The 27,946-nt window shown below is 41.6% G+C and overlaps 1 protein-coding gene across 1 annotated transcript in view; it reads left to right on the top strand.

Moving 5' to 3' along the window:
* The first annotated feature begins 1,164 nt into the window (after positions 1-1,164).
* Positions 1,165-27,946, top strand: part of cpped1 (calcineurin-like phosphoesterase domain containing 1) — a 38,731-nt gene continuing 11,949 nt past the window's right edge. Inside the window, exons 1-5 of the mRNA XM_084342952.1 lie at positions 1,165-1,506; positions 6,222-6,440; positions 20,786-20,958; positions 21,646-21,771; positions 21,963-22,095. Coding sequence (XP_084199078.1) covers positions 1,443-1,506; positions 6,222-6,440; positions 20,786-20,958; positions 21,646-21,771; positions 21,963-22,095 — 715 coding nt within the window. The 5' untranslated portion in view covers positions 1,165-1,442. The remainder of the gene's footprint in view (positions 1,507-6,221; positions 6,441-20,785; positions 20,959-21,645; positions 21,772-21,962; positions 22,096-27,946) is intronic.

Below are 27,946 nucleotides of genomic sequence, written 5' to 3'. Positions count from 1 at the left end.
CTCTTACGTATTTTCAATATATCTCATACACTGTAAAATGTTTATGCTGTAAATTAACAATAAAGACCATTATTTACTGTAGATCTACAGTTCTCCTATGATAATCTGTTTTACAGTATGTTCCTGTAAAACTGAATTACAGCACATATGTGTATTTTTAAAGCTGCTGAAACCGTTGCCGCCGTTTTAGTTAACTTCCTGTCCATTTTGCAGTTAGGCACCAGAACAGGATGATCCTGCTCTCTCCTGAGCAGACAGAATGCATCTTCTGTTCTCTGTCCTGAGTGGATAAAGTGGGCAGGGGTACCAGAACATTTATTTTCTCTTTCACTGCAGAGACAAGAGTTACTCACCAAACACTCTGCAACAGTGAGCTCTGTTGGAATACAGTTATTTAACACTCAATTTAACAAGATGATAACAGCTTTAACCAAAGTGCAGCAATAAAAAAACATCCTATGGGTAAGAGGAAACTTACAAAATAAAAGCACTATTATGGACTTTTCTTTTCAATGCAGCACCGATTCAAATAATCAATTTATTGAATGAGCAAATCAGTTTTTCCATTACAGTTGGAAATTCCATGTAGGCATAACACAACATGGCACTTTTTTATATTTTGATCTAAGAAGATGATCATCTAAATGGTGGAAAATGTACACTCAAACACTTTTACCCTTGGAATACCAAACCAGGTACAGCCTTTAACGTTTAGACTACTGTTTTAAAGGGACACTGTGTATTTTTGGAGAAAAAATTCAAACTCAGAATTTAAATATTTACAATAATAATGAGCTAAAAAAAACAGGCTAATATTTATTTATTCCATAATGGAATCAACAAGCTGGCTTCAGAGGGAAATAAGGTCTCCATACTGTTTTACTTTCTAGTAAAACAGTATGAAACTGTGTTGTCCTTTAAGGTCCGTTTGTTTATTTAGTTGTTTGAGCATAAAATAAAATAAAAGTCAGTGAAGAGCTTTCTATTCTGATTAAAATGTCTCCAAACTACATACTGCACCTTTAATCCAATACTTTTTGCCTGCAGCCTACAGACAGGTGATATCCTTCAGAAGATTGCTGTTCATTCTCCCAGCAGAGTTAGAGGATCTACATCAGGCAGCAGTGAAGCTGCTCTGGATGCTCGTGGTGGACAACATTACTTAGGCACTTTAAGTTTTCCTCTCACTGTTTCCCACCTGACAGCGGGGAGGACAGGCTGTGTGTTGCAGCCACACTGGGTGCCGCTGCAGCGAAGTCACACACACACAAACGCACACACGCACACGCTCACAGACAGGCTGTGTAGTCGACCACCGATAGTCACCGACTGACAGCTGGGGCCACCCAAACAGCTTCACAACAAACCCGTCCGGAGGCTCGCTGACAGGCGAACAAGTCCCACAGTAGCTCGCTCGGACAACTCTTTAACACTTGGATCTTATGGCTGAGAGTGAGGACACCTTTCTCAGGGCTAAACATCGGACATTCAGCGGACTGAGTGAAGGTAGCCGTTTAGCTTTCTTTATCCCCGCCGGTTAGCTAACTTACAGGCTAATGCGCTTGCTAACGCCCCCTTTAACTTGGCTGTGAATGCTAATTAGCACAAGTTGCTGTTGCTAGCTGCGGTTTAATGAACCGACAGAGCAAACGCAGACACTTGACAGCTTTTGTGCAGCTCTGTTTGAATCACCGGCACTGTTGTCAACCGAGGCTAGTTAGCTAGCCTGCTAGCTTGTGTTTACAAAAGTAACCTTCATGTGTGTTGCTGCGCTCTGTTTCAACAGCGTTAGTGAACCAACTTAGTGCAGCAAAACTGTGTATAAGTGCTGTGGTTAGAGGCCATATGTTATGTGACAGTTGCTGGCAATTTTCTGAGTTGACTAACTTAATAATTTAAACTTTCTCTTGTTTGGTCCACTAATGTCACTTTGAATCCCGAGGTTCCCTATTCAGCAACACTGAAGCACATTTCTGCCTTTTTAAAGGGAAGTTGCAGCACAGCTTGAAGTAGTTTTTTACAGTGGCAGACATTATTAAAGTAGATTACATTAGTTTAAAATGTTTAATTACAAATATGTGCGTGGTTCAGCCCTGCAGTCAAGGTTTTCAGGGATTAAAACCTGAACAAAGTAATCACACTTACATGGTCAGTCATGTGTTCATTGATTTGTACCTGTCATGTTTGCTCGGCACTCACTGTGGGAGACCAGCTAGTGTAAGGGGACTCGAGAAATTGAAATGTCCAGGATTGTATTATTTGCTACAAAAGCAAGCCCCCCCATGTGCTTTCATCTCAAATGATGATTAATTTTGTTTTGAGCGCACCATCTGCCACCTGAGAAATCTGTGCGATTTATGTTTGAAGTTGTGCTCGACCAGCGGAGCCACACAAGGCTGCTGCCTCTTATCTCCTGTCATGGGAGCTTTGCTGCCTTCTGCAGGTCCTTGTGTATTTCTTTTTTCCAACTTCCTTTTCATTTTGCTTGTGAAATGGCTCACACGTCTGACTCCGGAGAGAGACATTGTACTATAAAGTATGCTCAGTGTTGCTAAAAGCCTGCAGGATTTGTGCAAGTGCGCCCTGCAGCTTCATGAAATCTTTATCATGGATTGTGTCTGTTTTTTGGGGCACACACAAAAGAGAAGGCTAATAACCAATGCATGCACATTCGCATGTTGTATGTATATGTGTGTATGTGCACACTTGCTCGCTCGTGTGATTTCAAAGCATTCCTGTGTGAAGAAGAGCAGGTTACCTGCTTACTGTGCTGTGTATTGTCAGGTAATGATTCCCCTATGCAAACTCTCTTAAGCTGAGGCTGAGTTATGAGACTATTTTGCTGAGCTGCAAGAGCTCAAAATGTGCTGGTGAAAGTTTAAAAGTAGGGCTGCAACTAAAGATTTATGATTAATTCGTTGTTTGGTCTATAAAATGTCAGAAAGTGGTGAGAAATATGGCAGCAAACCCCAAGATGATGTCCTGAAGTGTCTTGTTTTGTCCGTAACACAAAGGTTATCAGTTTACTGTCATAGAGAAGTAAAGAAACTAGAACATATAAAGATTTAAGGAGTTCGAATTGGATCTGACTCTTTTTAAAAAAATATATATGCAAACTGATTAATAATTAATTAAAAAAGTTGACAATTAAAGATATTATATGCAAGATTTTTGCCTTAAAGTGTCTAAAATTTGAACTTATTTAATATGGTTGGTAAACAGATCCCAATCAGAGCAGAAGCTAATGTGACCCAGGTGTTTTTTCCTCCTGAACGCCTGGCTCTGTACCGACTCTCCTCCAGAGCTAGCCAGCTCTGAGTAACTGCAGCAACTCTGCTGTGCTTCTTGTGTGTTTAATTTAATAGTTGACAACTGATTGATTAATCATTGCATCTCTATTTAAAAGACAAATCCAGTCTGCATTCTCTCGCAAACTAAATGCTGGCTGACTGTTACAGATTCAGATAATGTCACAGCAGGAGTAACTTTATACTACACTGGTCATGGCAGCTGCTGAAATTCAAAATTCATCAGCGGTCCTCAGTGTGTTAAGAATAAGGCCAGGCTACTTTGGACTGAAGGCATTCTGAAGTAATTTGATTGAGGAGATGATGTTGATGATGATAATAATAAAAGTAGAATGTGCTTCCCTCTCATGGCCTCATAAATGTCAATTACCACGGGGAGATCATTGTTAAGCTTTTACTCGTCTGTTTCCCAGGAGCAACGCGCTCTTTGTCGTTCTTTCTTTTCCTATCTTTGCTCTGCGTTTCTCTGGAGGACTGAATTATTATAAACTCATTTGGGAGAGAGCTACATGTAGAGCATGTTAAACACTGAGGATGCCGAGCAGCCAGTAGCCGCCCGCTGTGAGCGTGAGTGAGGGGAATATGTGCAGAATGCAGATGCAGACTGCACGGTGACAGCAGTGCATAACTACAGTTCTGCTTCCACGTCCTCCAGATACTGAACGAGTGGAGCAGAAAGCTGTTGTTTACACCTGCTCTTAGCATCTGTCCATTCGTGGGCAACAAGGGGACTCCATTTTCGTATCACTTAGCCAGGTTTTCTTCTGTATTTTTCATGTCTAACCATGTCATTACAATCAACCAAGCCGCGTCGAGTGTCCGCTTCCGTCCTTAACATGGAAAACCAGTTTGTGTTGTCAATGAATAATGGAGAGTGATTAGATTGTAAGGCCCTTCTCTTACGCAATATCAGGATTATGTAAAACACTTGTTGATCATTTGTGCTCCAATGTGTAGCTGTTTGTTAATTATTTAGCATTGGTTACTCATGGAGTGAGCATGTACAGCCTTAACAAAGGGCTATACATTACATTTTTCCCCACGGATCCTTAATTTCCAGTCCTAAATCCTGATCGCAGCACTTTCAGCTGTGCTCATTCATTTCTAAGAATGAATATAAGGCTCCTACATGAGGCTTTCACAGCAGGCTGTACACTGCTGAATGACTAATACTGGGATGACACCTAATCCCTAAAGCTTTTATGTTTCTGCTTACTATTATGTGCAGTGTTCCGTGCAAGCATCCGCGTGACCTAAACATATTGAAATGAAAATGTTCACATGCTGCCAGAATGTGAAGTGAATGCCTGGCAGATATATCAAAAGGTCGGCCGCTAATGAAAGCTGTGGTTTTTAGATAAGTGTGTGACACGTTTAAATTTGAGCCCAAGTACCTGGCTATATGCATATTCAATTAGCGACACTTAGAAAAAACAACACACATTAAAGGCAGTGTCAGTACGTCGTTTGTCATGCAAAATTTCCTCTATTCAAGATAGTCTGTGTTACTTACTTTGTTTCAATTTCTGACAGCCACCACTTGATGTGATTCCTCAGATGGTCTCATTTCCCAAGTGGAGAACTTTTGACTTTAGTTTGATCAGGATCTTTTAAAGTCACACGATACAAAGAAGATGCGTAGTATTTGATTTCTTTGAGCACTAAAACAACATGTTGATAGCTGGCTGAAGTTTGAAACTTTAAGGGATGTCCCAAACACCATTTTTTGAGCTCTGGATCTCCTTTTTTTTTTTAAAGATTCTGCTAATCTACAGTATTGTTCTTTGTATCGTTATTTGTTATTGAATAGAAAGCCCTTTTCCAAAAGGTCTGGTGTGTTTTGTTCATGTTTGTAATCCCGAGGGGTTTGGTAACACAAGGTCTTATCTACCAGTATGCACTTTTTGTGACATAGCAAGCAGTTCCCCTTTATTAATAGCCTTCATTTAGCAGAATAAAAGAAGATCCAAATCCCAAAATTGAAAACTGAATACCTGAACAACGAACGAGTATTTAAATAGTCAAAAGTTTAGGTCCAGCTCTAGAAGCTATATATTGCAAGGTGATTTTGTTCCAGACCTTTGGCTGCAGCAGTATATTCCCTAAAACCAGTAAAATATTGCTTTACCGGACATATCAGGGTTAACGCTTGTAAATTGCTTTACTAACTAATTAATGTCACTCAATGTGGACAGCAACTAACGTTGACAATAGCATGTTACAAATATACATTTGAGCAACAAACTTGATATGCAATACGTGAATTAATAAAACATTTCTAACCATCGACCATAAATTTACTTTCATCTACTATGTTTCTGCATATGTTGCACCAAAGTCAGGAAGTCGTGTACCCACATTTTTGCCGAGTTAATAAATAATTCTGACTTTAGGCAGCACTTTCCAGAATTTTCCGAGTCAGGATCAACATTTTCAGATTATTCTGACAACACATGAAAGCAGTATAAGTCCAACATTCACTCTCCTTTTGGCTCTTTTCATGTACAGTGGGTTTTGCTGAAAGCAGCTGCCTGTCATGGCTGGAATTGAAGTTGACGAGATTGCAAAAGAGTGAAATTAACGGCCGTAAAACCAAGACGAGAGCTGAAAAATGTTCAAATGCTCTGTAGAGCTGAAGAGAGCGGCGGGGTCTGGGGGTTCATTTTTATGATTTTGTCTGTATGAGCAGCAAATTTATTTTTAGATAAAGAAATTTAATCAAATGTTAATAGAAGATTATTGATTAGCACAGCTTTAATTAATTGAAGTCTACTATTTTCTTGTTTCCATGGGCCTTATAACATGTAATGCAGCTTTAAATAAAGTTTTTAAAGCACTTTGCTCTTGGTAATATCCAGTGCCGGTTTCTGTCAACGCAACTGCTGAGTCCATTCTCGCCTCTTCTTGTTTCAGATGCAGAGCGTGACTGGAGGGGACCATTTTGCTTCATCCAGGCCGCAGACCCCCAGCTGGGGCTTATGAAGGCTTGGAGGGACGGCGACTGTGACGGCGGAGGGGAGGAATGGGCCGAGGAGGTGGAGCTCACCAAGCAGGCTGTGGAGGCCGTAAACCAGCTCAGACCCAGGCCAAAGTTCATGGTGCTGTGTGGCGACCTGGTCCATGCGATGCCAGGTAGGAAGAGAGGACATAAAGGACACAAATCTTGAGATTTTTTTCTTGGTTTCAAGAACTTCATGATAGTATCACATTTCTCTTCAAAATGAAGACATTGTCATTTCGTTGTCTACAATGAACACATTTCTCGCTAGTAGGTTTAAACAGTGTGGTGTCCCTGGTGTTTTATTGTCATGAAAGTACATTCCTATATTGCTAAACACTTTAAACTTGGCTGAGTGATAAACACAAGTTCTGAGGGCTGTAAATATGCTCCAACAGCACATGCTTATTACTGAAAACAAGCAGTGAAGAGAGGTTCCCAGCGGACTCACAGCCGTATGGTGGTTAAAAACAAGATATTGGCATCAACCAGGGTGGCTGCCAATTATCCGCCTAATGTTGGAGGACATGATGCGAACTCACAGATGCCACTCGCATGAGCCTTGACTCTGCTACGCCTCTTTTAGTCAGACCAAATGACACAGCGGTGGTCCCACGAGCGTTATCTGGTGGCATCTGGTACATCATGAAAATGCTGTTCTTATTCCAAAGCGTTTGAGTGGCTCTTACAGATAACAGCAAACTTATTCGAAACACAAGCTGTGATTTTACGCGCTACACACCGTTTCGCCAATCAAGTTGTTTTATGGCCTGTTTTTGTACTCGGCACTCCAAAGCTGCATGTTGACAGATTTTACACCAGAAGCTGAGACCTTGTTTTATCATCGTGGAGATCAAAGTATTGTCAGTGTCAGAAAACTTAGGAATGATGAACAACCAACGACCAAACACTGTTAAATGTTGTATTGTACAATCAGCCGTCAAACCAAATCATGTCTTTTATTCTCTGGTAAAAATAGAAAGCACCTACTTTGGTGTTCGAGGCCAGTGAACGTAAAAGTTTCTACTAGTCCTACTTTCCTACTTTCATACAATACAATACAGCTTTTAATACAACTGACATCTCGTTCATCTTCATCAGTTGTTCTGTTATAAGTCATGTGATCTAATATTTGATACTAACAGCTTGGATCTGGACACATTGAACTTAATAGTGTAGATCCAGGCAAGAGCATTAAGTCATTTATGCCATCTTGATCAGCCGATTATCGGCTGGTCACAGCTTTGAAGGCTTTGACCTATCTAATTATCTATTTAAACCCCCTGCCCCATACATCAAAGTGCTATTGCCATTGCTTAAAGATGCTATTTGTAAGAAAAGTTGATTTTTGAGTCTCTTTCCCAACTCGTCAAATAATGAGGCCTTGGGATGGCGGCCGACGTGTCCTACAATCCCAAAGCTTCAGTTTTAGATGAGTCCATCTTCACAATACAGAAACAATATGGCTGCCACTTCTGATTCGCACTTTTTCTCTATTGCAGCTAAATATGCTAAAATATGTTTCTGAAAAAACAAAACATTTTAGGCAAGAAATAGGCTGTGTAGTGACAGAATCTTAGTTCATAGTTTAGCAGCACTGCCCAGTTTTGACGGTTTGATCGGAGTTTAGCGCATCTCTCTTGATCTGACCATACTCTTTGTACCCTTGGACATGGACATACAAAAATGCAGAAGGTACAGGTCAGTGTTTGATTTGACATATGTATTGTATGTAATCAGGCTCCATCATGCCTTAGATAAATGTGTCAAAGTAAGAGTTCACATGGTTTACTCACTTTATGATATGGAGCAATGTCAGGCTATGCAACGTACCTGGAGTTACTTCAATGTACGTTCTCTATCACCTCATTTCATTACAGAATAGGAGACTGCTGTGTTTACATTCTTGCAGAGCAATGATCACAGCGATTGAAGTGAAGATGGCCTTTCTAGTCGTGCGTTACTAAAAGGCAACAGATTAGAGACACTTTCTTCAACTTGCTTAACGCTGTCTTCACTATTAACAATCTCCCCGGGCATTTAAAAACAACACAAGCGACCCAAGCCGACCAGTCACAGTTCTTGTCTTCCCAGTGTGGTATCTCTGTAGCCGCTTTGGTCCTGACATGTAGCATTTTTGAGGAAGCGCACAGTATCTACAAGGCTAAGCTATAACACAGAACTATAAATCCAGGTTCAGCTTCATTTCCATCATACAATACAGGACTGTATAGTGAAATGCGGTTATAGCTCCCATGGAAGATATGCGTACAATTATTGAAATGTAGACATTTATAGACATACGCACAACCTCAGTGTAATATGCAGCAGGTAAATGTATAGGTAGTGCAAAGGTAATGCTATGGTAATGTGCAAAAGAATGTTCCACGTGAAGAGGTCAGACTGATCCGCAGTGTTAAACCTGCTGCTCTGCTCTCTCTAATCCACTGTGGGTTTTAGTTTTTGACCCGCTCAGTGTGAGATGACTTTCTGATTAGGTGCCAAAGCTGCTCTGAAAGGAGTTATTATGGCAATGTCAGATATATTCTTCATAATAGTCAAATGTGACAAAAATGTTTCTGACTGAAACCATTTACATTTTATACCTTTTTCTTGTCATATAGGATTCCAAATAGGCAAACGGTGTAACCTTGTCTCATTGTGAGATGTGGCTGCTATTTATGAACCTTAGGATGAATTATTACTTTTTGAATCCAGTGCAAAAGAAAAGAGAGGTTTGTGTTGACCTGCAAAATCAATGCGTGTATGTACAGTATGTTTTTTTAGCCGATACCAATAACGGATAATTGCCTTCCTTTCATGGACAATAACAATAAGATAACCAATGTCGTGTTCCTTGAACACGGTAAAAAATGTCTAATTTCTGTGTTTATTGGCGGATTGCAAACCAACTCTCAAGGTGCAAACAGCCGTCTGCTGTGTTGGCGCTTGTAAATGCTGCATTCGTTAAGTCAATGAAAGCAATTTGACTTAACATTAATATAATGGCAATAATATTAAAGGGGCTGCATGGGAAGGAATTCAAACTCAGAATTGTATTATTTACAATATGAATGAAGTAATAATACAAACTCAGAAATATTTTTTTTTTCCATAACTGAATAGACAAGCTGTTCTCAGAGGAAAATAAGGTCCCGAGAACAATGTTTGAAGCCAGAAAGGTGGCAGGGTCCGCCAAATATAATCAAAGTCCTTTAAGGTCAGTTTGTTTATTCAGTTTTTTTGATCTTTTGATTATAAAATCATTAAATTAAGATCTTTCTCTTCTGATTGATATTTCTTCCCCAAAACTACATAGTGCACCTTTTAATTTCTCAATATCAGGTAATTTATCAGTCCGATATATAACATGCATCCCTACAGAATATATAATATGAGCACGAAGGACGTGTATATATACGTGGACATGTTATTTCACCCGTACCATTTACAGGAGTGTCAGGAGTGAGTTAATATAAAGAAGTCTTGACTTTTCAAACCTTCCTTGTACTGCGTTTTACGTCTTGCTGCATATTCTCAGATAATGTTGTTAGCAGAAGACGAGCAAGCTTTCTGACATTAATCCTTCTTTAAAGAGAATGCAATATGTCTGATACATATATATTGATTTATGTATTCTCAGCTGCCCTCTGAGATAGTCCTTATCTAATTTATGCACTCTGTGAAGAACATCAGCTTTGGGATGGTTCAGCTACAGAATATCCCTCATTGAGGTAGGTTTGAACATTAGCTTTCTCTGTTTCCCAGCCAGAGTGTGTAAACAACATACTCCCCTATGAGAGCGGCTGATATTTATCTATGAAATAGCACAGGCCTTCTGGCTGCTCTGAGGCAAGTTTAGTTTCTGTGCTGATGAAGATTTCGGCTATTGATTAGACCAGCTGCACTTTAAATTCATGTCCAATTCTAAAAATCTATGCGAGATAGCCGGTGGTTGGGTTGAGGTGCTACAGTGGCTGCAGCTCAGAGGTTGAGAAAGTTTTCTGACCTGTTCGTGAAGCCTAGTTTGTCGAGCCTCCCCTTGACGGCATGCAGTATCTATCTATAAATCACCTGGTTGCCTTCAAGCTGTGTCTGGTTTGTTGAACGGACTAAGCGTAGTGTTCCTTTATCTCCATGAATCTTATGAGGGAAGTTAGACATGTTAGATGCCTTGGAAGCATGACAGCAAGCTGACTTGTTTTACCATGGTGACAGCTGGTTCCCCGAATTCGCCAGATGCTTTCACTGTCTATGCAGACAAATAGATTTTCAGAATAGAGTTGGATTTTTAAGAAAAAAGCCCAACAACCTTTAGAGATGGCTAGGAGAGTAAACAGAATAAACATTTTGCTGCTCATTTCCTACCTTGTCTGGATCTGACACACCGTGTTTGACTCACGCTGTGTTCATTTGTGTGCACCCTCCCGTCTGCCTGCATCCCTGTTTCGGTTGTGACAGTGATGTGATGATTAATGCTAACCTGTAAACATCAACCGAATGATTCCACTCATAAAGCAAAAGACCTTTTAAAGCTGTAGACAATACAGCTGTTTCTCAGTACAAGACCATGACCGTGTGGAGTGGCAGGCATTAGTGGCAAGTGGATGTTTTTACTGAAGTGACTGTAATGAAATGAGTGACTACAATGTGGTGTGAATGTTTCATGATGTCCGGCCGCCTGATTTGATAACAAGGTAAGAGGAACAGATGGGCGGGAGCGATTGCAGAGTTAATGTTCAGCAGGAAGAGCCACAAGGCGCCAAACCAATGTAAACCACCTTTGCATGACAATTAGGGAGTAGCATGAGCTGCCTGCCTGCCTGGCCTCAAAGAACAGGCGCGAGAAAAGAAGTCAGCAGAGGAACCTGTCTGTCCGTCCATCTCTGGACGCCGTTTCTCTCAGTACGTCTGTTTACATATTTGATCGGATTGTGATGAAAGCACCTCTGGTCTTAAGATTATGTAAGTTAATAAGCAGAAGTGGAATATTTTATGTGGTGCAATATGTCATCTGTAAAATGTCCTTGGCCTCTGTTTCTAAAATATGTCTCGAGGCAAACTATTTATATGCAACACAGATTTAGCTTGGCTTAGTCACAGAGCAACTTCTGCCTTCCTGTTCCCTTTTTTTGGGTCACAATGACCACCGATTTTAGCTGCACTCCTGGAGCTGTCTCCCCCTATCATCTGAGAGTCTTGCTGTAGGCGTCCAAGTATCCTTATCATCTCCATGACTGCACCATTTAGACCGAAACATGGCTGCCGTCCATTCTCCACATCCCTCCCTCCCCATCTCCCTCTGATCAGTCTCATTTATAGGTCACAGCGAGATCTATTTCAGATGCACAGTGGGACAGTAGATAGTGTAAGCATGGGGTTTAAACCGCAAGGCCTCGGGGACCTTTAAACGCCGTGGCGTCAGCCCTTGTTACTGTCAGCACCAACAGAGCAGGTTGTGTGTGCCATCCTCATTACTCACCACGTCCGTCACTTGCCTGGCAACTGGGCTGCTGCATGGGCAGGGAGGAGGGAAGAGATATTATAGCCAGAGCTGCTCCTTCCCTCTCTCAGCTGACATTTCCCCTTAAACTGTTTATTTACAATACAGAATGAATGTGTGGCGGCCAGGGGAAGCTGGCTGTCAACCGGCATTGTCAACACTGCTGCCTGTCGGCGACAGGAAATTGGCAACTGTATTTCTGTTCCAACGGATCCCACTCTCTATCTCTCCTCTCCGTCATTCTCACATTCTCTTTTCCTTTCCGTTTCTTTCCCCTCTGTCTCTCTCTCCCGTCTTGTCTGTTCTCTTTAGCAAACAGCTGCGGTCTCATGCCTCATACCTTATTTTGACAACCTCCATTTGCAAGTCTGACACCGTACACAAACACGCTAATTTATTCTTGCAACTGATGAATCTATTTGAAGCATTCTCGTGAATTAAATCTAACGTGGAAGGATCAGAAGTTCTGTTTGTTCTTTTAATTGTTCTGGAATAAAGCTGCAGCTGATGATTATTTTCTTTGTTTAATCTGCAAATTTTTTTCACAGTAAAAGTGAAAAAAAAAAATGATAACGAATTGAGTAAATGTTTAGTCTTTAAAATTGTCAAAAAATGCTCATTGCAATTTTTCCCAGAGCCCAAAGTGACATCTTAGAAATGCTGCTTTGGTCCAACCAACAGTCGAAAACTCAAAGAATCTTCTCTTATTATCATAAGTCACAAAGAAAAGCAGCAGTTCCTTGGTGCGCCCTGGTAGCTCACCTGGTAATGCATGCTTCCACTTGTAAAGAGGCCAAGTCCTCAGCAGTGTGCCATGGTTTTAGTCTAACCTGTGGCCCTTTGCTGCGTGTCATACCCCCTTCACTCTCCCCCATTTCCTGTCAATTACACAGCTGTCTTATCTGAATGAAGGCTAAAATAAAAAAAAGGAAAGTAGCCAATCCTCAATGATCAAAATAGTTGGCAACTAATTTTCTTTTGATCAATGCGCTTTACAACACAAGTCAGCATTCACACATTCAAACACTGGCATTGCAGAGGCTACCATGCAAGGCACCACATGCTCATCAGGGGCAATAATCCTTCATAAACACTCACCCATCAATGAAAGAGCCATCAGGAGCAATTTGGGGTTCAGTATTTTGTCCAAGGACACTTCCACATGTATATTGCAGGAGCTGAGGATCAACCCTCCAGTTGGTGGACGACCACTCTACCTCCTGTCCCACAGCCGCCCCAAATCATTGCAGCTCTTTACTGCGACAAGCAATAGAAAAACAAGTGGGTCATCGTGTTCATCAGTGTTTGGTGTGCGCTTTAGACCTTATTACAAGGGTGGGGAAAGTGAAAGGCGAACCAGTGAGGTCTCCATTTGATAATCTCCCTGACAAAGACTCATTGGGGAAGTGGCGATTAGAAGATGTCATTCACAGGAGATGGCGAGGAACCCTGATGGACTCAAAGGCTTTCATCTGCATCCCATCACAACGTTCCCCGAGGAACAATCCCATTTCCCAAACTAAACAGTCTTAGATCATGCTTCCTCAAGAACTGCTGGCCAGCATTTACTACCACAACATTGTGTCATCCAGACCTTTACTTATAGAATGTTCCTTGATCCTAATTCCCCGTCTCCTCTCCAATCCAAGCTAACCCCCAAGAGACGCTTTCTCATCTCAAGGACTTCCTTCATTCTCGCCCTATCTCTGCCTCAGCCTCACTCACTTTCACTCTCCTGTGTCTTTCTCTTGCTTATTTTCAAAGCTGACAAATGAAGAGGATAAAGAGTAGGGAGGGGGGGCGTTGGCAGAGGGGGGTGGGAGAGGGGAGCAAGATACGGAGCTGATTAGATTAGAGAAACATGCTGGACTTAACACTCCTAATGAGCACTACAAAGGATTCAAGCTGTGTCTCTGGGGGTTCGCGAGGGATGTAACGCATGATACAGCAGGGAGAAATGTTCAAGTACGTGTGCGCTACTGCGTATGTGCACGCATGTGTGTAAAACTCACAAAGGTGAAGTAAAGGTTAGCTTGGGACTTCCCTGTCCCCTCTCTGTAACTGTGGAAAACTTGTTTAATTGCTGTTGAAGGCAGATAAAATGGGGGCCCTCTGTGGGATTCTGAAGCAGAGGAGAGTATGAAGGGGAGGCCGCCAAGGGAGAATATGTTTTTGGGACAAGTGAAAGCATTTAATTATTTTTTTTTGGAGGGTTCTCTGTGTGTTTATCTAATAAGATCGTCCTGTGGCTTGCGGGTAGTAATGGACCTGCCAAGAGTGCAGAAGTTCAGAAATGTCTCTCTGTTACCATTTTCACACTTCACCTTTCAATAGTCACCCAGGAGATACTCAATTCAAAATGTCAGCTTGAAAAGATCCTTTTACACCCTTTAAGACAACAGTGGTAAATGTCAGAGTGAATTCCACCTTCCAACCACTCATCCATCCGTTTTTGTCAGCTTATCCGAGTTTGGGTCACACTCGCAGCCATCCATCTGTCTGTTCCCCCAGCCACATTTACCAAGTCCTTCAAAGGGATCCTAAGATGTTGCCAGGCCAGACTGGATATGTAATCCGCCCAGTTTGCTCTGGGTTCACACTGACATCTCCTAAGTTGGACAATGCTCAAAAACCTCTTAAGGGAGCCATCCAGAAGGCACCCTTAAGACACCGTATTCTACATCAGAAGTGCCCATGAGATAGTCAAATAGCATCAGACACTCCCTCTCCCCCAAACCCTTCCCAACCCTTGAGCTGGGAGTGGGACTGCAACCTGAGAGTTTCTGTAACAATCTGAAGTTGACGATCTAACGATCACTACCACTTCACGCAGCAATTGGCCAGAAGTGTGAAGGTGAGATAGTGTTTGAACTTCTCCCTTAGGCCTCTCCTCACTACTTCTGTCAATTTCCATGTGAAGTGCATGAATGTCTTAAAGGAGAGACTGTCTAAAACTTGCACCACTATCCTCGCATTTAAACAACGACCATTTTTTTGGTCATTATCCAAAGCTCATGACCGCAGTTGAGCGTTAAAACATAGATCAACAGGTAAGTCAAGCTCAAGCTCTCTCATGGCGACGGTCCCACAGCATGTGCACAACTGCTAATGAGAGTGTTTATGCAGCGCTCATGGTGTATTGAGTTTATGTAAATAAGGAAGATCAGGCTTGGAAAAACCATTCAGCCTTCAAGCTGTATGTAAAAGGACATTGGAGTTTTTCAAAGCCGGGGCTATCTTCCACTTGGTCTCATTGAGTGCAGATATGACAACAAAAGAATCATTGATACAGGCTCCATAGGTCATTAAAGAAAGTAATTCAAATAGTTGATGGTAAAAAATACTTTCACATATTGAACCTGTGAACGCTTTTACATTGGTGAAAAGAGCTGGCATCTCCTGCCATTCATCTTTTATTCATTTTGGTCAGGTTTTATATAGGAATGTCCTGTCCTTTTCGGCCTCTCTTTGCTTTAACGCCTCTCAATTTGACACACTTTATTGTTAATTAGCTACTTGATAGAAACACTAAAGCTCCTTGTTCTAAACTATTACATTTCTATGATTTATTGTCGATATGATCTGAATGAAAGATTAACTGGGAGAATGCGACTCTGATGTGACAAGATCCACCACAGAGAAGATGTATCACTCTGTTGGAGTTGTTGGGAATACAGAAACACTAGCAGCTGTACAGTGGCCCTACAGATGAGGGTTTCTTCCCTCACAAAGGACAACGGCATGCAGAGAGCATTTAAAAGAAAGAACAAACATGTTTTAAGCAGTCCCTGCCTTCAAGTTAGTCACTGAATTAAAAGTTAATTCATGACAGATGATATGATCTGCTCACAAAAGTGAGTGTGGCTGTCGTTAAGAAGATTACCACTGCAAAATTACTATGCTGAGATGGGCAAAACACAGTAGAGTACAGTAAAGAGAGGATCAGATTTTGTCTGGCTTCATTTTAGCCAATATGGTTTGTTCCTTTTGATCAGCCGGTGTTCATAGGACATTACAGTTTACAGTACTTATGGTTAATTTCATTGCATACATGCCAACACATCCTCATACCTCAACGGCTGAATATGTTGGTTGTCAGTGAGCCAAAACGACATGGCCGTTTCAGTGTAAGGGCAACACAGGTACCGGACCTTTGTCAAATGGTCGCAGTTTGGTTAGGTTATTGCAAGAAAACTAATTAGTAAGGTTTAGGAAAACATCATGGTTTGGGTTCAAATCAATATGTTACTTTGGTGACTTGCATTACAGCGTTACATATGTGACGTTATGTACATGACGTTACGTACATGACGTTACTTCACTACGTTAGTAAGTGAGTTAAAGTCCTGTCCTTATTTAATCCATCCACCATCCCTAACTCTCCCCCCATTAGGACGGGCTCAACCCAGCATACTGCAATGTAACTAGGTTGCGTGTGAAAAGGGTTGAAGGACACATTTAATATGACTTCATCCTAGCTTCCACCTTGTCATAAACTGTAGGCCACTGCCAAATCAGCACAACCTGTCAGTGCCAGTACATGCTTGAGTTAGTCACAAATACAGAGGTCCCACACATTCAAAGTGTAAGTGCAGAAAATGTATGCGACAGCAAGACCCCACGCACTGAGGTCTGTGTGCAGTCTCGACAGCCAGTCTTTAGAGGAAAACTGAGAGAAGTGCTTATAGTGTTGGACAGGTTCAATGAGAACCTGCCAAAGTGTCCTGTCAAGGTTTGAAAATCACAGTGTTGCAATCTCATTAAATGAACAAGGCCTTTCAGTCAGAGCTCCAGAGCGAGTGGAGAGCAACAATGTGTGTTTATTTCCATATGCCCTTTATGTATTCCAGAAGAGGAGAACGGGGTGAGAAAATGTATGCATGAAAATGCACTTTTAATTAAATCTTTAATGAGCTTTTATTATATCGTGTGCACATGGAATTCTACTTATTTATGAAATTAACTTATGTGCAGCATTTCATCACTCTATTGTGAATGTTCTTTACATATTTAATATTGGCCATATTTTGTGGAAATGGGTTTAAATCAGAAATCCTTTAACTCCCACTTATATCCTACTCTTTGCACTAAATGGTCATATGCACAATGCTGAATGGCACTAATACCAGTGGTGAAGTGAAGTGAAGTGAAGTGAAGAAGCACATGTTAACTGACAAATGTAACCAGATAAGTATGAAACCAATTTTATAGTGAATAAGCAGTCCAGGCTTTCCAGCTTAAGCAGGACATATGTATCTAAACAAACTACAAATGTCAAACTGCCTGGTGCCTTAATGGTGTCAAACCTGTAACCCCCTCCCATTAATCTAAAGCAAGGTGTCTCAAATGCAGATTGATGCAGTAGTGGATGATTGAGGATTGGTTTGCACTGTGTAGTGCTCAGGGATGATTCATGGTTATTGCCGTGTAAGCGGATGGCTGTAGTTGAGGGCAGGCAGCTGGAGGTGTGAGGAAGCAGAAGGCAGCGCAGCGTCCCTGCCACAGTGTTTGGCTACCAGTGCTATTTTTTCACATTTATTCATCCAAAGAAGGTAAAGTGTGGCTACATGTTCTTGTTGAGCCCCACCCTGCTTCACACTCACACGATTACACACTTTCACACTTGGATGGTGTCAAGCATAAAACATTTTTTCTGTTTTTAGCTACCAACCAGCTCCACTGGAGCAGCTGACAAGGTCAGGTGCCTTGCTAAAGAGCACATTAATGAGAGCTTCTCTTTCACTTTCCCTTCTAGATTCTCTGAGCTTGTTGAGTACTTTGACAAACTGACCTTGTAGAAACGAAAACAAGATTTTTTCTTCACTTGTGAATGCGTGGTTAACATCCAATTGCCTGTAACAGCAGGGTCAGTTGGGAGCGACCAGCTGCCGCAGCATTTTAAATGACAACCTTTGCACCCCCTACTCTCCATCCCTTCTTCATTAGAGCGGCTGCCTTTGTATGTATATCATTGTGGCAGCGGTCAAATATTATGATTGTGGAATAATGAGTCCACATTGTTGTGGCCTCAGCTGTCAGCATTTTCATCAGGACTCTGCTTCAAACTGTCAGCTCCTCAGAGACCAAACTGGATGCAGCTTTTTGCTACACTGCACATCACCCGCTTGAAACATTGCTCAGGCTGCTTATATGTTTATTGAACAGATAAATGTGACATGTGAAATTATAAGTACGGTAATTTGATAAGTAAGGTAAAACTGTTTCAGATTTAATGGCACAGATTTAGTTTCCCAGAACAACATTTTTAAACCTGGGCCCCATATTTACATGTTTTGGTGTGCCAATGATTCATACTTACAAAAAATGTGGGACTTTTGGTCAAGTAGATCACCTCAGCTGATAGTGGCAACGCTGCTACCATGGCTGTGATTTAATCCTTTGGGGCAACTCCGACAAAAACTCCAACAAATTTATGTCCACTAAAAGTGCTTTGTTTGCCACTGACAGGCTAGGGTTGTTATTGTAAGTGTTCAACATTACGATAACAATTCCTATGGAAAGAGACCTTTTGTTAAAATGTAAGATCCTCTTTTGCAACCAGAAACAAGTCTCACTCTCGCAAGATGAGTTGTTACAGTTGTTGACTCATCTAGACTGTCCTAGATTGTCAAAATAAGTTGAATGGTGAGCCATGACTTCAGAAAAATTTTCTTGCCAGCACTTCCTCTAGCTAAACTCCAAACTGTGACTTGTGTTTCCTACAACAGCTAACCTCTGACGAGATTCAGAGCATGACTTCTCCTTCCTGAGTGAAATCTTAGTTTCTGGTTACAAAAACAATTTATTATTTAACAAAAAGGGCTGTCTCTGAATTGTTTCTGTAAGATAAAAACAAGCACTTTTAGTGGACATAACTTTAACAGTCAAAGTTGCCCCAAAGGCTTACATTGCAGCCATCGCAACCATGTCCGGACGGCCAGCTGACTGCTCTACTGGACCGATTCCAAAACTTTCGGTAAATATGAAACATTCACACACCAAAACATCTAAATATAGGTCACAGGTTTAAATATACCAGATTTCCCCCTTTAAACAGTATTATTACCATTTTTATAAAAGTTTGGACAAAATGCACCTTCATGACATTTCACCAGCATGCTCAAAAATCATGGTGTGACTTGGTCAGTATTCTGTCAAAGTGCATTTTGTGCATGAATTTAGTTTTGTATGGTAACAAAAAATGCTCGGCGGCTATTTAATAAATGCAACAGCACAAGCATAAGATATCTTGAAGTAGACATATTTGGATGAGAGGGTGGAACTGGGGAGGATATTCTGATTGGATCTGACTGAGAACCCGAGGGCACGCCGTGCTAGCAACTTGTCAATCACAAGGCAGACACACCCTAAAGCATACCTGGCTTTGTTGTCTATTATACTCTGAACGGGTCAATAATTTACTAAATGAACATCATGCTGTATTGAAGAAGATTTGAAACTATCGATTGAGACCATAAACTCATTAGGAATCTGTTTACTGAGGTCAGAAATCAAATGAAAAGTAGGATCATTTTCTCATAAGATTACATACAATCAAACTTATTTTGAAACCAATGGAGTCACCCCCCTGCTGGCCAATTAGAGAGAATGCAGGTTTAAGGCACTTCCTCGTCGGCTTCACTTTTCCGACCCAGGAGCTCCTTCGGTATTTCATGTTGTCGGCAATATTGACCATGAGACTTGCTGGAGCTGCACTGGTTTTCCCTTCAAGTATCATCAGCCCGTGTTCGGCTAGCCAATCAGGTACAATACTTAATGGCACTGTTGAAAGCTAGTTATGATCTGTGAACATTTTATGGCGCTAATCTTTTTTATTTTCTTTATTTATTACTTGTTATATCAGAGGAAATTAATTTACTGTATATACACAGAAGCCACTACTCGCCGAACCTGAATAGGAGTGCAGCAATAAAAGTGTCACACAGAGTCTGTTTTACATAACAAAAAGGGCCTTTGTGTCTCTCTTTGTATTTCAGTGCATGTTTGTCAGTTGTATTGACAATCTGAAGTCTGACAGGCTAGCTTAATTATAGACGAGAGACAGGTGAAAACAGCGTTTTACCTTTTTATCCGAGCGCCTTTTTAAACTCTCCAGTCTCTCGCTCTGTCATGCACAAGATGTTCTGTCGGAGAAGGCTCTTATGTAATGAGTCCTATCCAAACATCCAAGGAAACGTTTGCTCCAAAAGTAGGCCAGTAAAATAATTACTCAGATGAATAAAGAGGGAAAGAAATAAGAGAGGAGAAGAGGGAGAGGAAGAAATAACTTAAGAGCAGGGGGCTGATAGGTTTGTTTGATATACATTCTGAATTATAAATAGATTTGAGTCTCACCCATTCCCTGCCCGTTACCTACTGAATTAATGTGGCTCAGAACATTTTCCTCCCTCTTGCGCACTTCTCCTTTTTGTGAACTCCAGACTTAATAGCATAGTAATCCTGATTTTAACACAACACGCAAATAAAGACACCGCAAAGATCTTACAGCCTCATGTGTCTAGGACCAAAGAACCTGACAAGATGTGGCTCAGCTCAGCAGAAAGGTTGGGCTTTCCGTGTGGACCAGGGAAGCTTCCACCAGAACACTACTCATCATTTCAGTAACCATGGTGATCTAAAGTCGAGCTGAACCGAGCATTGATCATTCTCTGAGCTGTCATCGTTATCATCCAAATAATCCCCCTTCCCTTAGGCGACTCTCGCCTATAGTACTCTTCACACTCTCAATCTGACAGCTTTCATCAACATTCATATACATTTCTCTGTCTGACTCATTCTGTCCTGTTCAGGTAAGATGTTATTATCAATACTAATAATCAAGTATTGATTTTTCTGATCCATGTCGGTGTTGTTTTGTTTTTTCCCATGCTGACGTCTGTTACCACCAACTAATTTCTCACAAGGACATCCGGCCGTCCTTCATATTGTGACAATGAGTTCTCCTCTTCCCCCCAGACACCCCTTTCAGAGAAGGTCAGGAGCGAGACCTGAAGGCGGCCTTGAAGGGGACAGATCCCTCCATCCCGCTGGTATTTGTCAGTGGGAACCATGACCTGGGCAACACCCCAACTCCAAGGACAGTGGAACAGTACTGCAGTGCTTGGGGGGACGACTATTTCAGCTTCTGGGTAAACACACCTAATACAGTAACACTGTATCATAACCATTCTTAATAAATGGGAAATGTGTATGTATTTTCTTTCTTAAATTTTGTGCTGGTGCTCAATCACAAAGTGAAGTAGTGCTTTAACATTTTCATGGGGTATAGTAACAAATGTGTTGTTCAGTGTTTTCAGTATTCTCTTCACCACAGGCTTCTTCAGCATTCTATATTCATCTCTGATATTGTCTCAAATACAATGAAATAAATGATGCTTTTCTTCTTTAAAAGAGGGGACAAACCAGTGCAACTGTTTCCATTAATCACAGTGATGATGAAGTTAAATCATTGTTGACACCCACCAGCATTTATATGTTGGCCTACTCTACTACTTTACATATTTCTAGCCTCTTTAGCCCCCATAAGCCCCCTCAACTCCAGGGCCCTCCTTACATGCTCACTCTGCCCATTGTATAATCCATGTATAAGCAGTAGCGGTGGAAATTTTTTGAATAAGATGATTTTTCATCTATCTTCTGTCCAGATTTTGGAGCAGTAAGAATTATTTAAATGACAACAGGACACAAAATATAATTGCAGGGATAGAAAATATACAGTAGATGGTAGAAAATGCATTATCAAAATAAAACATTGAATGAGGTGTAGGCAGTAACATCTACCGCATCTCTGTCTCTTCCCTCTCCTGTTGTCTCAGGTGGGTGGAGTTCTCTGCCTGGTTCTGAACTCCCAGTTCTTCTTCGACGCTTCGGCCTGCCCTCAGCTGAAGGAGGCCCAGGAGACGTGGCTGGAGGAGCAGCTGAGCAGAGCCTCCTCCTCAACGGTAATATAGCATCAATGACATGATTCTATTCCCGTCTGATTTATGAAGGCGTTTCAGCTAGATGACATCTTCCTTTTGCTGTGTCTGGAAGTTTGGATAATCGCTGCCGTCGGCAGCCATCTGACACAACAATTGAATTTTGTGTTTGGAGATCAGTCATAAACCCTTCCGCACATCTGTGTCTCATTCAGGAACCCAAACCCAAACACGTCCTGGTGTTCCAGCACATTCCTCTGTACCTAAAGAGCCCCGATGAAGAGGACGACTACTTCAACCTGCAGAGGGGAGTCAGACAAAACCTGCTGGACAGGTTCAAGAAGGCAGGTAGGACACCGCGGGGGCACAAAATACAGACTAGTTTCACCTTTTAATGCCTCTGCACCGGTGACAGCTATGGCCGGGAGCATTATGTTACTTGATTGTCCATCCTTCCTAACATACGTCTGTATGGTGTCCCCTATGACTCGAAGATGAACTGATTATAACTTGTTGGCCAGAGGTCAAAGGTCACTGTGACCTCACAAAACCCTTTTTTGCCCATAACCCAGCTTGTGTGACTGAGCAGGTTCATGTCCAGTGTTTCGCTGAAGGGCACTTAAACTTGACGCACAATATATGTCGTCTTTTCTAACTCCAAAATCCTGTCAATCCAGATTTGTCTTTGAGTTGGAAGTCACAGAAAACATGAAGTTTTATTGTTTTAAAAGTCAAACCACAGCCCCTTCCAAAAATGTAAAATATCAGCAGTATTTTCTGTAATGATGGATTTAGGCCACTTGTGAAGTAGTCTTACATTTCTTGTCTTAATACTTCTTATCTCATATTCCTGTTAAACCTGTTCAGTATGAACGCATCTAGCTGAAGCACAGTTAAGATCCCAGCCTAGAGGATTAATATGCCATTAGCCAGAACCACAGGAGGAGCTCCTGGCACACGCACACACACACATTCGAGTGCAGTAGGCGTAATTGAATTAATTAATGAATTCACTTCCTATAAGAAGAATAATTCCATAATCAAAATCCATTGTTGTCGGCTTAGAAGAGTCTGATACAAGGGTATCGGGCAGAGAAACTCTCACAAGGACAATGAGTCTTTAAGAAAGCAGCCACTCAACACACACACGTGCACTCTCTCTCGCTAAACGGCCAATTCGGCACAACTGATTGACAGGACCGCTCATACGGACCAGTGTCGTGCTTCTCAATCATGCATCAAGGTGACTGGCGGGGGATGGTATTAATTTCATTATCCATCCATTATTCCAGCATGTATTTAACCATGTTGGCCCGTTTTGGTCTGATGACCCTTCTCTCTCATAATTGATTGCTCCTCTAAGGGAACGTTGGTTAAAGATTTAAAGGGCGATCCGTGTGGGTTTTTTATATGCAGAAACATATGTGAGGAACACGCTATGAGCAAGTGTCCTTTTCTCACCCACACTCCTGTTCACTTACGTTCTCTCGGCAATTATAAATTCAGACTACATACATTCAAGGCATGTACTGTGTGAACTATATACATACATGTACTGTGCATAGTTATTAATAATTGATGGCAGACATGCTGCCGCGCGCTGTAAAGACGGGAACACTACATGACTTTCTCATGTTGGTATGCACATGTGTGCGTAAGTAAGATTTATGGCATTTCTGATTGCAGCGAGATAAGGGATGTGATTTATCTACAAGCATGTAGACATGTTTTACTCATCACATTCACGCACACTCTCTGTCCAGTCCTACCCCGTACATAATAATGGGCTGGGTAAAATGTCAAACTCTGTCTGTTGAATTTTTCCTTGAAATGTCCTTCAATGACATGAAATCTATAAGCAGAGAGGAAAAGCCTCGAGTTTCATATGAAACACGACATAAAAAGCTTTGATACACAGAGCAGCGTTTTCATTGTTACGAGCTCTTCATAAAGCAGCTTAAAAAAACAGCGTTTGCACAAAAAGAATCACACCAGTTATTGTTGAATAATACAGCCTTTGTCTCTCAGTTCTTTCTGCTCTCTTCTGATCCCCCCCGTTTCACTTTCATGCTCCCTCTGCTATCTCCTTCATCTCCTACTTGGAGTATCTTGTTGTCTGATGCTGTAGCATCTGTACCCTGATTCTACTTGAATATATGTCCTTGAGGCATGGTTGTAAAAGAGACTGACTGTGATCATCACTGTGCTCCGTGTCAGTTTATGATAGAGCTACTACTCTCTATATGTACCAGATACTGGTCATAAACTAGGGCTGTCAAGTGATTAAAATGAATTAATCTAATTAATTACAAGCTTTGCGATTAATTAATCGCACTTACCAATATTTTCCTGAAGCATTTCAAATATTTCAGTGCAAATGGATTTTGGTAGATAAGTGAATCCATTAGTAAACGGACATTCAAAAGGAGGTGATATTTCAAGCTTGAAGAACTCCGATGGTACAAAAATGCCTTGCTGCATAAACTGCACAAAGCGGTGCTCGTGTCAACAGTTCCATCTGGGCGTTTTATGAAGCCCCACTCCAGTGTGTTTGGGTGTTTTTATGATCTTTCTTGACATTATTTTAACTTTTGACAAGAAACTTAATTTTGTGCTTAAACTTAAATAATATAAATAAATAAAAATAAGCCTCTGCTAAAGTCGACGCCGTAACCTACGTTGTAGTGAGCGTTTATACATGTGCGCTGGAGTGTCCACGTTGCTGGCAGTGGTGAGCGGACTGCCAGCTGACTTTCCCCTTAAAACACACCAACTCCTTTGGCTTACAGCTGTATCTCCGGGCTAGAGACGGTGGACAGGCAGAGTGTCTACAGGGAGGGCCAAGGCTGTTTGCTTGGCTTTCTTTTTTTTTTATCTGAGTGCCGATAAAATAGATTTAAAAATGAGCAACTTTGGCTTGGATGCAGCATGAAATCTGCAAACTAACACTAATAGATAATCAGCTACATCATACATCTTTATTTGTTTTTTACGTAATCTGCCAATGTCACATAAAAAGTAGATGCATTATTACCAGCACCAGAAGTTATGTGTGTGCAGAACTTCACAGAATGCTAAATTTAAGGAAACACAGATTTTCTTGTTGTTGTTCTTTTTATATGTTAGCCACAAAATGAAGGAACTGAACTGAATTTGCATGAAATAAGAGTTTCCTGCAGAGCAAACTAGCGCCTGGTAAAAATATCCCAGTGGAGACACTGCAGGCTTTTTAGAGGAGAAAATAATAAAGACGGGCAAAGAATTGCAGAAAACTATGTTATTTACTTCATATTGAAGAAAAGAAGAGCATCAGGGAAAGTGTGTTGTTTGTGTTCCTGTCTGTGCGGGCTGTGTTTCCTCTCATCCGTGCTAAATTATGTCTCTTCTGGACATTGGCTAGATTGGCTATGGTAATTTTTTCCCCTCTTTGCGTTGAGTTATTCACGCATCATCTGCCTCCCATGTTAGCCTGTCCTCACCGCTTCACCCTGTGATCCGATTCCTCCAGATGTGCTCCTGTACTCTGGTGATCATTACTGTCATTACAGTGAAGTGCGGCATCATTAACCGCACACATACACACCCCTTCACGCAGGCACAGATGAAGCATGAATGTAATTTTTCGAACATTTTCATTGAACAAAGCAGTTGTCAAGAAAAAGTCTCTATCTATGTTTGTGCAGCCAGTTCTCATATAATTTTGCCTGGAAGAAAAATGTAGCTATACCAACAGTTGAAGGATTAAATGTTTTATAGTGTGAGAATAAAATTCACTTCAAAATCCCTTGATGAAACATTCGGAAGCACTTTAAGACACTCGGAGAGTGTTTCTTTGTACCAATAGCACATGGACGTTATTCAAAAAACTCTTCAAGGATATTCTCCTTAGTTTGCTGCCTCAAAGTTCTTATTTTAGCTGTCTGGTATGAACAAAGAGGTAAAAATTGGATGGCTTTCCTCATTCTTTGTGTAGAAATTCTAATTCTACAGAAAGCGGCCTTGAAATGGAATCGCTGGATGTTTTGCAAATGTGTCTCTGGCATAAAATCAATCCTCGTGAGCAAGTACACGCTGCTGTGTGTAACCGAGTTCTCCGACCACTCCAAAGGTGTCTTTTGTGGTGTCGGTTGACTCGCGGCAGCGGGGGGATTTGGCTCAGCGTTTGTGACTTTGTTATTGCTGCTGCTGGGTTTTATGCAGCCCCCCCACCACCACCACCACAACTCCAGGGACATATGATGGAAATGGAGAACGTAGTCCCCTGCAGACAAAGAAATACGTTTAATTGATTTTTCCTCACTGAGGTATTTTTCATTTCTCTCCCTACTTCTTCTTCGTCTACTCATAGGATGTGTGAGTTTGAGTAATTGCGTGCGCATGACTGTTTATTTTTGTGTGCGCGTAATGCACTTTGCATATAAATCGCTATGCGACAGTGCATTTTTCTGTGCGTGATATATTCTACAGTAAGTATCTATACGTTATCTCAGCGGCACAGGCGCACATGGGAAAGGTGCGACACCAATTAGTCTTCCTGTGGCTCATCAGAGCGAGCGGTTCCACCCTGGGAACTGTTGACTGCATTCCAATTCATATTAATGACACACTGTCTCTGCGTGATGACCCCCTCTCGGGCAAGTAAAGTATCGTGCAGTCCCCTTTTTAATTGCACAGGCAATTACTGTGATGTTAGCTATGACAGTGATTTAGTTGATATTAAATCTTGTCTTTAATTGTGCTCTTGCTCCTTGTGTTTAATATCTTTTGAGCTTAAAGCAAGCCCCTGATTAGAAACGGACGTGTTTTAAATGCACAAAGAAGTCTGTGATTTATTGGCTGTTTTGCGACAACCAGTTTTTTTTACTTCTCTTGTAGTATTTACTCCTCGGTGGATGAATTTTCAGTCAGTGCATTCAGTTTGTTGGTAACAATTACACAAAGCCTTAAAACCCCGAGAGGGAACTTCTTTACTCTTATTATGGTTCCGTCTTTGCTGCCTCGTCACTGTCATACCCGTAATCATAGTAAATATGCTCTCTGTGGCTTTATTGGCCCTACCTATGTCGATTTTTCAGTGCGTGAATGAAACTCAGCCAGAGTTTAGTTCCTGCAAGCAGAGGAAGAAAGACGGGCAGAAATTGTAGGTTGCTCGCTCGTTGAGGATGAGTTTTTCACACACATCCAGCATCTCTTCAGAGAAGATTGAATCCTGTCGTCCCATGCTCTCAGTGCCTCTCCTCTCCTCTGCTCTGCTCATACATGGTAGTACTGTAATTAGATTTCTTTGCCCTCCTCCTCCTCCTCCTCCTCCTCCAAGGTTTATATCCTACGTTCAGGATACCTTCAGCACACATACAAACAAGCAGGACTCAAGATACATAGACGGATAGACGCTTCCCCCCTGCCTCAAAACCTTGTTTATGTACGGGGTGGAAAAAACAAAAACAAGAGTGCAGCAGAGAAATTCATCAGGATTCCCGACATTGCCAGCGGCTGTAGAGTTGTACATACAGTAGCTAATTAGAGGCAAAGATAAGCCGTGTGCTGCTGTGATGGTCTCTCCTTCCTCCCTTCCTCCTCTCTCTCTTGCTGCCGGTTGTCTTTATCAGCATGGGTCCTACTCTGTTCAAAAGCGAAGACACATTCACCACCCGCTGGGGATTTGATAAGAGGCCACGGTTAAGCCTTTAACCCCATTGTTTTAATGATGGAGCTGAAGAATGCTTTTGATTTTTCTATCTCGCTCTCTCTCTTATTCTTTTTCTTTGTTTCGCCTTCTCTTTCTACTGCCGGCGAAGGAGCGGGTTGGCGGGGAAGACTTGTTGGGGGCATGTTGTTTCAGGAAGGTCGGTTTGAGTAATAAATTGATGATTTTGAAGGCCTATCAGACGAAAGCCTAAAGCCTGTCCAAACACAGCTGAGTGTACTGATCCATCGGATCGTGTGTGAAGCAATCCAGACAAGATCCATGAAGCAATCCTCAACACTTCCTGTTCATTTACTGTTTTATTGATTGAACTGTTGATGATGCCTTGTTTCTGTTAGATTCCAGTTCCCTCCCGGAGCAGGTTGGAAGTCTTTTAGGGTGCACTCACACTAGCCGGACGGCCCACGGGTGTTTTTACCCATTTAAACTTTACTTCTGAGCCGATGCAAGTTCTGACTCCCTCAGAAGTCTCTGCTATTGGTGCTAGTTCTA

The sequence above is a fragment of the Pagrus pagrus genome (genome assembly GCF_965226575.1).
Source record: "Pagrus pagrus genome assembly, chromosome: 21".
In the NCBI taxonomy this organism is placed as follows: Eukaryota; Metazoa; Chordata; class Actinopteri; order Spariformes; family Sparidae; genus Pagrus; species Pagrus pagrus.
Note: the sequence above shows the minus strand (reverse complement) of the source record. Positions and strands in the feature narration are given on the sequence as shown.